This window comes from Anoplolepis gracilipes, chromosome 8 (genome assembly GCF_047496725.1).
Source record: "Anoplolepis gracilipes chromosome 8, ASM4749672v1, whole genome shotgun sequence".
NCBI classification, from domain to species: Eukaryota; Metazoa; Arthropoda; class Insecta; order Hymenoptera; family Formicidae; genus Anoplolepis; species Anoplolepis gracilipes.
In genome coordinates, this window is record NC_132977.1 from 4,554,402 (window position 1) to 4,564,584 (window position 10,183).

General features: G+C 24.7%; 2 protein-coding genes across 5 annotated transcripts in view; one reads left to right on the top strand and one right to left on the bottom strand.

Annotated features, from left to right (window-relative positions):
- Positions 1-10,183, top strand: part of LOC140668636 (uncharacterized) — a 123,776-nt gene that overhangs the window by 35,540 nt on the left and 78,053 nt on the right. The gene's annotated exons all lie outside the window — the stretch shown is intronic.
- On the bottom strand, positions 315-5,842 carry LOC140668639 (odorant receptor 13a-like). 4 transcript variants are annotated; one of them, XM_072897840.1, is made up of 7 exons: positions 5,756-5,842; positions 4,058-4,186; positions 3,393-3,882; positions 1,696-1,795; positions 996-1,115; positions 775-930; positions 315-494 (listed from the first exon to the last, which is right to left on the bottom strand). In XM_072897840.1, the coding sequence occupies exons 1-7, from the start codon at positions 5,769-5,771 to the stop codon at positions 441-443; spliced, it is 1,065 nt and encodes a 354-aa protein (XP_072753941.1). In that variant the 5' UTR covers positions 5,772-5,842; the 3' UTR covers positions 315-440. The 4 variants fall into 4 exon arrangements, with proteins under 4 accessions (XP_072753941.1, XP_072753940.1, XP_072753939.1 ...); XM_072897839.1 differs by having other exon boundaries at positions 3,393-3,741; positions 4,058-4,327; XM_072897838.1 differs by having other exon boundaries at positions 3,393-3,864; positions 4,058-4,327.

The following is a 10,183-nucleotide window of genomic DNA, read 5'->3' on the forward strand; positions in this document are numbered from 1 at the left end:
TTGTAATCGATAATATGATACAAAGTTATTGAAGATGACTTAAGTTTAAAATACGAAAATTTATTATATTTAATGCATCACAATCTATTCAATAGACACATATATTCTCGAACAAGCAATGTTAAATTTACATTAATTTAGTAAAAATGTTTCTTCAAATGTAAAACTTTGGCGTAAAAATTTAAAAGCTACACAAATCATTAATTGAAATTAAATGATTTTCAAAAATTAACAAAACTTATAATAATATATATTCCATTTTTTTTATAATATGCTAGTTAATAGAATAAATAAATAGGTTTATTGGTTGCAAGTGTATGTTTATTCAATAAAAGTGATGTTACAGGCAATGCATATAAATCTGTTTATTACTCAAAAATCTATTATTATTCGAAAATCAATGTAGTCAGTCGTACAGATTTAATTCATTATTATTTCCTTTATTCTCTTATTGTTAATAATGCAGATAAATATCCCATTGACGTTTTCACCGCCTGAATAGAGTACAAATTAAAGATAAAATGTTGAATTTTATTTTCATCAATAATAGTAATAATAGATCAGCGTTTTTATAACATACGCAAAAAAAAAAAACATATAAATTATAATTACGGGAAACATAAACCATAGCTCTTAAGGCTTTTTTATGTTTCCCGTAATTTTAATTTGCGAGCTTTTTAGTCTTTATTGTATGTAAATAATATATAATATATAAAATAAAATGCAATGATATATGTAAAGCAATATATTTTTCCTTGTAGATATATATCTTACTATTCCGAATAATTCTAACGAGAAAGTTGCAAATTTTCCAGCTGTCAATTTGAGCGGAATCGTAGAGCGATATACGATGAACATCAAATTTTTCGCATCATTCACTGGTATATTGTACCATTTGCATTCATATACTCCGTACCCCATATTGGTACTCTAAAAAAATTACGTTTTACATATGTATGTTTTATATAAGTAGCGCTAATATGTAATTTGTTTACCTCTGTTAGGAGACTTTCAGCAGCATAACAATAAATATATAGTTGTGCTAACACGAGAAGGGTAAAAAATGTGAGAAAAATTATTTTGATAAAGGGAACATTTACATTATCTGTTATAATCTGAAAATAATAATTTTTAGTACAATAGTTACATAAAATAATACAATATGCAGAGTATCTGGTATCTAACGAACCAACGCTCGTGAGCAGGTAGAGTGCGGTAAACTGAATATAAAAGTCTTCTCCATTTTGCGATTTTTGCAATAATTATTAAAATATTAATTAAAAATGCTCAACTATTGAGTGTGACTACATCGTGAGACGTACGCTATAGACGCGCCAGCGCCAAATGTCACGTGCGCTACGTGGTAACGAAAAGTAAGTATAGCGGATACGTCCCACGGTCTAGCCACGCAGAACGCGCGCTCATTCGCCCAGCGTTTTTAATTAATATTTTAATAAATATTGTGAAAATCGCAAAATGGTAGAAGACTTTTATGTTCAGTTTACGGCGCTCTACCTGCTCACGAGCGTTGGTTTGTTAGTTATCGGACACCCTGTATAATTTTAATGCAACCTAGTGTGTTATTATATTCAGGAATAATCTTTTTTATTAAATTTTATATATATTTCATTCTTTTGTAAAATAATATAGAAATTATATACATATACACATACACACACGAATTGTTTTATTTACCGTGAAAACTTGAAATGTTACAAGACACAACTGTAAAGTAGCTCCTATCAGGTGTACAATTAATGCTGGGTTGTAGCAATCGTCGATCGTCTTTGCATTCCTTGAAAATTCATACATTGTATACTCATATATTATCGACTTTATAATTAGAAAATTTTAACAATGTAGAAATTTTAAAAAAATATTATTTTGAATTTCAAATTTATAAAATAAAAACTTAAGTTTGATGATTTTTTTTCAAACTTTTATTCTTAAAAATATGAATCAATTCGTATATTATTTCCAACTCTTTTTTTACGTTAACCTTCCACTATTTCACATTTATCACTTAGTATGCATGCGTAAAGTGAAAATCGTTTTGTACATAATTAAAACCACATCTTCAATATACAGTACTTAATAAAAGCACATCCTACGTTTTTGTCTGAGTTGAAAGTTAGACAATCAATAATAAACCTTCAAAATTATTATATTGATCTGAAAATATGAGAAATATAATAATAAATTTAAAAAACTGTTTACTTAAAAAATACAGCTTTTGTATTTATAAAATAACGATTTAAGAAGGTTTTGGTCTATTTTCATCAAAATTAAGCTTGTTTTTGTAAGCATCTTTCAAATTCTTAACATACAATTTACAGCAAGATAGCTCTAAAAAACGTACTGAAAATATTTAATGCAAAAAGAGAGAAAAGACCTTAAACAAAGCACTGAAAATAACAAGATTAAGGAATTCCAACCTTTTCGCTACTCTTGCATGCTTTCCAATTTATAATTTAATACTTAAACCATGTTTTTTCCATTTTTGCAAAGATCTAATGAAATATATTGATTAAATATTCATTTATGGGTGTAACATAATTTTCGAAATGTGCGCAGACAAAAGTGTCAAGTATTTAATACCCCAAATAAAATATTCACAAATAAAAAGACAAAAGAGAGATATTAAGAAAGATCGTTTAATTCTAACGAGATAATAAACGACTTTGCATTTTTAATCAAAATATGAAAATTTAATTATAATATGTATTTAATATAGAAAAAAAAGAATCAAAATTTGCATTGATTTTTGCAAATTGTGCACAAATTGCATCTATTTTAAACATATATATTTTCTTATTAATATAGAGGGTGTTTGTTCATAGATGTCAGAGTAAATATTTCGCAACTGGTTGAAGTTTCGAACAATTTATGTGTTACTAAAAAAAAAAAAAAAAAAAAAACCTTTATGTACTTTCTCAATCTCTTTGGCATTCGAGATTAAATTAAAAAATATTTACAATCCAGTTTACCTTTTTAATATTTAAGATGCCGATTATCGTATCGTAAACGATGCGTAGTAGCAATTTTTTACTAATATTATTTTGATTGCAAATGACTCCTACTACATAAATGTGTAAAAAAATATAGGTATCTATTTAAAAAAACCAATGGTGATCTTTATAATTCGAAAAGATCACGAGAAAAAAAATATTTTTACATGCACTTTGTAACAGACTCAAAACCGTGCAAATTAATCTTATTAAACTTCTTGTAACTTCAAGCAGTTGCGATATACATGTATTTACTCCATCTATAGACAAACATCCTGTATATAAATAGCGTTTTATATTTTTGTCAAAATAATATGCTCCTTTTTGTGTAAATACTTTGAAGTACGTATTATAAAATTATAATGAAAGTTTTTCTAAGCAAACCTTATTAGATGCCCGTGTCGTATAATGATTGCAGCTAGGTCTTCTTTAAATTTCGAAAACGCTATGGATTTCTTATCTACTTTGTCGATTAAATTGTTGAGTGTGATTCGTAGATTTATTAGTTGTGCACATATGTGCAGCACGAATATCGAGATGAAGCTATCCACACAGTAGTTGCTGAGCATAGCGCATGTGCTGCCGCAGATTTGCAGAAAACAGGTGATTTCATAATTCGGACTCTTTTGAATGTAGTCAAACCGATAAACAAGGTATCGTCGAGGTTGATGAATGTTTTGAAAAACATTTTCAAGACGTACATAATAAGCAGGTAGGATTGTTCCCATTACAACTATAAAATATCCAAAAGATAAATTTCTACCACTTTTTGTCAGCTTCAACATTGCATTTCGTTTCCAATCGTTTTTTGAATTTGTCCAATCAGTCGCAATGGATGCTATTAATATCCGAAGTTCTTCCAAATTAAATATAGCTATATTATTATTAGTATAAATGTAAAGCAAGTTATCTTTACATAAGAAGAATTAGTGTACAATAACATTCTTAGATTTTAATAAAAATAATTCAACATTGATATTTATATTATTTAACATAAATCCCCTCTTCTCTCTAATTGCTATTTTTATTGCTGCAAAATAATAACTTACTCTCGCCGTGATATCTGGTACTAATTATCTTAAACACTGCCATTATGTTGAAATTGATGGCCGACAAAATTTCTATCATTAGACTTATATTACCCCAAACACGGATCACATTTAGTATTTGCGGGGTAACTACATAAAGACACATTATACACGTAGCTATTATGAATCTTATGCTTGGCCGACGAAAATCATTTAAAGAGATATGTGGATCGGGCCATACGCCTATTAGTCGCAAACATTGGCGACTCAAGTTAAATACGTAATTCAAATCTGATGAATTATTAATATTTTAGAATAAATATTGTTGCTTATAATGACAATTTAGAAAATAATATTATTTTATTTTAAATGTTATTTTTGGAAAGTTTTTTTTACATGTTAATATGATTTCTCTTTCTTGTGTTGCAATTCAATAATATACATGTATATGCGCATATGTATATATGACAATATATATAATATACAATTTTATATAAAAATTTTATGAAATTTTTATAAATAATACTTTTTTATAATTTATTGTAAGTGACTATGAAATTATAGACACTATTATGATGAAACCATATTATGATAGTCAGTTTATTTGTATTTTGTAAAATTTAAAAAACTGACATAAGTAATTAACATTAATGTCACAGGTTAAAGAATTTTTAAAAATATTTCTCTAAAAAAAAGTTTATAATTAGGGAGTAAATATTAAATTTGATAAACAAAATAAAAAATCAATCTTATTTTACTATAACAAGATTGAAAATGTTTGTAGCAGTAATATAGTTCCAAAAATTTTTTTCTTGCAAAATTTTATATCATTATACCGATAAAAAATTATTTTAGTTATTTTTATTTTATTTTAGTTACTTTTTTAATTTTAAGGAGTTTTAGAATTTTTAATAATTCTATTTATATGATGTGGGAGAAAACATTTATCAATTGATGCTTATATAAGTCATTGACATATAATGTCTAATCTTATTACTGAAAACACTTAGATATAATCTAACAAAAGTGTCGAAAGAAAATATTTTTTTTTTGCTGCGGAACAAAATTTAATAATCGCTGGCGAACGTGAATGAAACATGATTATGAAGTTTTATCGAGAATCTATAGATAGCTTGTAAAAAATTATAAGTTTTGCAATTTTTTCTGACAAATTAATAAGACTTAAATTATTTTCTTATTTAACAGAGAACTGCACAAATATTGTTATATAATATTTATCGTATAAAATCTTTCTCATTTGACAAATTTTTAGTAAATAATGTATTGTGAATATCAAGCAGAAAAATAGTTCTTCTAGTAAAAAAATTATTTAATCTTAATAAAAATTAAATTTGTAACGTAAAAATAAACGGTAAAATATAAAATATATGACAATATAATATATATTTAATTAAAATAAAAAAAAACAATTTATTTAATAAGTAATTTTTATTTATAAATATTTTATTAATTTTATTAATTTTATTATGTAAAAGGAACATTTTATATAAATTTATTTATTGCATAGATAGCTGTTTAGTAATGATTAATCGTTATTTTTTTTCTTATAAAGTTTAAACTAAAATGCAAAACTTTTATTAATTTATTCAAAGAGGAAACTTAATATGCAACTATTTTGCATGTAATGTGATTATATTTTTTTCGAGAATATTGTAGAGCAAGCAATTTTGCTATTTTTGCTATTTTTTTATATTCTACCTTCGTTGACATTCATTGATTTTCACTGAGTAACTATTATCGATAGACTACAACGCTCTTCGTGACCAAGCCGTTTTGAATTTGCGCTTGCTCAATACATGAAGGATCCAACAACTACCATTTGCCAATGTGTGTGAAAACTCTTTCGAAGATAATAATACGTGTAAAACATGTAACTTCCATGACAATCATGATGGACTGAATTGTATATTGTGAATAGAGCACTTGTTTCTCGACTATAAGCGAGACTATAAGTAAGAGGATTCAGGTTTCGTATACAGAAGTTCAAAGTTAGATTTATTTGAAACTCAACTCCAGAAAAATAACACAATATTATTTTATTAGTGGCTTTTCATACGGACAGTGTCTTTTAGAGTGGTTTATGATTAAATAATGATTACCATGAAGAAAAAAAGATCTAGAAAAGCTTAGACAGCACATACACTTGTGTAGTATGTGACGTTTTTATTTAAATTGGTTAATTTAATTAGTTTTTTAATTAAATTTTTTAAAAATATATTTTTGTAATGTGTGTTATATGATATATTATATCTTTATTAATGTTATTAACAATGAATAAATTAGCATGTACAAGAAGATTATTAAGTGACAGCTGATAAAACTTAATAGATATGTGTGGCATTATGGTTTAATTGTGTGGCAGTGCTGTCGGAATGATAAGTGTGAAGCACACTGGATACAAGAATGCTTTAAGACATGAATTTATGTATATAGATATATATATAGAAAATGTATATGTATTTCGATATATACAAATTCTTGTCTTAATACATTTCTGTTATCGTGTGTACTTTATTTTGTATTAAAATAAAAAGCTGGAAGCTAATTATATTTGTACCTAATTATATTTACACGTGCTTTAAATTTTAATAACAGAATATGCGTTGAATACTTTAATAACATTTTTCTTCTTGTTATTCTCTAACTTGTGAATACTAACGAACCATTTATATAAATTACTGAAAAAAACTTTGTATTATTTCCAATATAAATATTGATCATGGTAATTGTTAATGAAATTTCCTAATCATTATTGTAATTCCTTAATTGTTAATACTAACGATTTATAAATGAAAATTTAAAATAAAAAAATAATATCAGAGTAAGAATATTTTGAGTTTTTATTAAATATTGAATTTATGCTAGTTTTATGGTCTTTTTTTAAGTATATTTTTTAATATGAAAATGTACAAGAAACTTGATATTAACTTTTAAAACATTATTTTGAAGTTATAAAAATTTGTATTCCACTTAAATTTACAAATGACTCATATTGTTTGATGAATTAATATTTAACAATTGATAAATTAATACAAAACTAATAATAATTTCTTTTTATTAATTAATCAAGCAAAATAAATCGAGTATACAAAATAAAACTTTTTTGTTTGAAGGCTTTGTTTGAATTAATTGTGAAAAAATTGCTGATATTTTTGCTTTTTTAATCTTAAAGTATCTCCAATGAACTTGTGTTATGCATTTAACTCGACTAAGAATATTAAAATAGACATAAAAATACAATATTTTCATTAATTCTATTTAGAAAATAAAATTTATCTTAATATTTTGCCAGATAATTCTCTCTTATTTTTTCTTTAATAACGTAAATTAAATATTGTTTAAATTGTTTTATTAAATGGAATGTTTAACTTTTTTATTATAATATGTAGTCAAAATAAATTTGTACGATAAATATGATATACAGTTATATTGGAGATAATTTAAGTTTAAAATACGAAATTATGTTATATTTTTAATTTGCATTTCGATTCATTCAACAAATGCATGTATTTTAGAACATGCAATGTTATATAAGAATTTTATATTAATTGTGTAAAAAGTCTGTGTAAACTTGAATAAAACGCTTACACAAATAATATTTTAAAATTGAATAATTTATGATCTTCAAAAATTAACAAACTTATAATTATGTTTTCAATTTTTTTATTGATTTGCTAATCAATAGAAATAAATAAACAGCTTCATTGATTGCACATAAATGAATATTTATTTTATAGAAGTGACATTACAATCAGTGCGTATATATTTGTTTGTTACAATGTTCACATATTTCACATTTTTAAGTGAAGATCGTTACGTTAGTGAAGTGAAAAGTTACACATAATTAATTCGATACTATTATATTTCGATTTCCTTAGTCTCTTATTGTTAATAACGCAGATAAATATCCCATTGATGTCTTTACCGCCTAAATAGAGTGCAAATTATAAATAAAATGTTAAATTTTGTTTTCACAAATGATAATAAAAATGGATAATCGTTTTTACAACATATGCAAAAAAAACAGGATATTGGAAAAAAGAGGAATATATTGTAAGGTAATTTATTATTTTCTCAAATAAATTGAAAAACCTTAATAAACGTGGGTCCGCAAATGAGCCGATTTTTAGATATTTTTAATTTTTTATTTAATTACTTTAAGTTTATTAAATTAAAATTAATTTTTTGTAACTTATGTACTTTTATTGTAACAAAAAAATAACAGCTGATGTTTTGTTTACTTTATTAGAGAAGGTGGTCAAACTGATCCTTCTATTGTATATCGATATACATACGATAATGCATGTCTGTCATTTCTGCATCGATGTAAAAAGATATAATTATTGAAAATCGTAGATGCAACTTATAGTACAATACGATTCTTTGTTAACAAACGTTGTTATTACAGAGTAGATTTATTGCTGAGATGCTATGCGATAAAACGTCAGAACATTTTGAATTGTTTATTAACTAAAATCGCGTATCGACCCGCGGCTTTATCTGTAAACGGCGAGGCGAATATTGTATATATTATATTATTCGACCCGATTATATACATTATATAGGGTGTCCGGTAATTGATGAAAAACCTGTTAATGGTAGATTCTTAAGATCATTTGAAATCGATTTTTCCTCAATGAAAATATCGAGAGACGTCATCATTTTTTGCAAGTTTCTAATTTTTATCATTATATATCTTTGTAATTAACCCTTAAATTAAAATTTTATTACAGTAAAGTCTATCTGAAATTAATTGAAGAATATAATTTTGATAATTTTTTAACTTCAAAAAGTTTAGTTTGCGAAACGCACTTTTTTTAAATCGTTTATAACTCGAACGAAAATTATTGATGTTTCAACATTTTTGCTGAGGAAAACTTGTCTCCAAATGATCTCAAGAATCTGCCATTAGCAGATTTCACCAATTGCCGGACACTCTGCAGACAATATATATGAAATGTTACAAATACCTCAAAAACTGCATCATTGTAGACCCATGGTTAAGTTAATTAAGACTTATCAGTTTATTTTGGAGCATACTAAATTTCCTGAAAATTTTTATCTCTTTTTTTCAACATTTTGCATAAACAATACATAAAACAAAATATAAAACAATAATAAAACGAAACATTTTAAAAAAAGTTTTATAGTTTTTAATTTAGTTTAAAACTGCATAATCAGATTTTTCGAAAATGTCATATTTTTTTAAATTACCCTTTTTTCTTTAATTTTTGAAAATTTTTAAATTTTATTTTATAGCAAAACTTATAGCATATTTAACGACAAAATCTCCCATGTGATAAAGTTGTATTCCAAGATTACATTTTTCAGAAATAAGTTAGCAATACCTCTATATTACTATACGCGTGCCCCATTCATTTGCGCTCATGGTGCTCGTTACTCGCTAGTAAAAATTTTTTCTTCACGATATCAGAGACAACTATGAATTATCATAAATAAAATTATTATAAATAATTTATATATTGAAATTTTTATACAATATATTTATATATTATAATAATTATGTTATTACATATTATAACAATAAATAATTTACTCATATGACAAAAAAAATCTATTTTTATAAATTAAAAATAGAACTAATCGAATAAGGAAAATCTCTTTGACGAGATGTCTAAAGTCAATTATTATAGTAATTATTATACTATCATTTGATAGTATGCATCAATAGATGGCATAACAGCATATTTTTATTTTTATATGCGTGTAACGGAACACATACTATTACACATTAAATATAAAAGCATATATAAAAGTATTGAAACTAATCAGCAGTTTAGTAACGATTTCGGTCTGTTAATATCTTGTGTGTGCATATATTATGTATGTATCAATTTTAAAAAATTTTTATTTTTGTTTTTTGCTTTTGCATACTAACTTTTTTCAAAATTTAGGTGTTTGTCTTTTTTATTAAATTATTATAAAATATATGATAAAACTGTGCAATTTTTATGAACCTTGAAAAATACTTGTAACAAATATGTATTAATACGTTGTATTAACAATAAGTAATAAAATATTATTTTTATTGCTAATAACTGCAATATTTATAAAGTAAATTTTAATTTAAAAATTTCTTTTTTTTAGAGACTAATGCTGTTTAAT

What these genes read in the sequence shown, in the direction of transcription:
- LOC140668639 (XM_072897837.1), bottom strand. An exon ending in TAACATTTCAAGTTTTCACG is followed by an intron (nt 1,116 to 1,695) that starts GTAAATAAAACA and finishes TATTATTTTCAG; the next exon opens with ATTATAACAGATAATGTAAA. An exon ending in CTGAAAGTCTCCTAACAGAG is followed by an intron (nt 931 to 995) that starts GTAAACAAATTA and finishes TAATTTTTTTAG; the next exon opens with AGTACCAATATGGGGTACGG.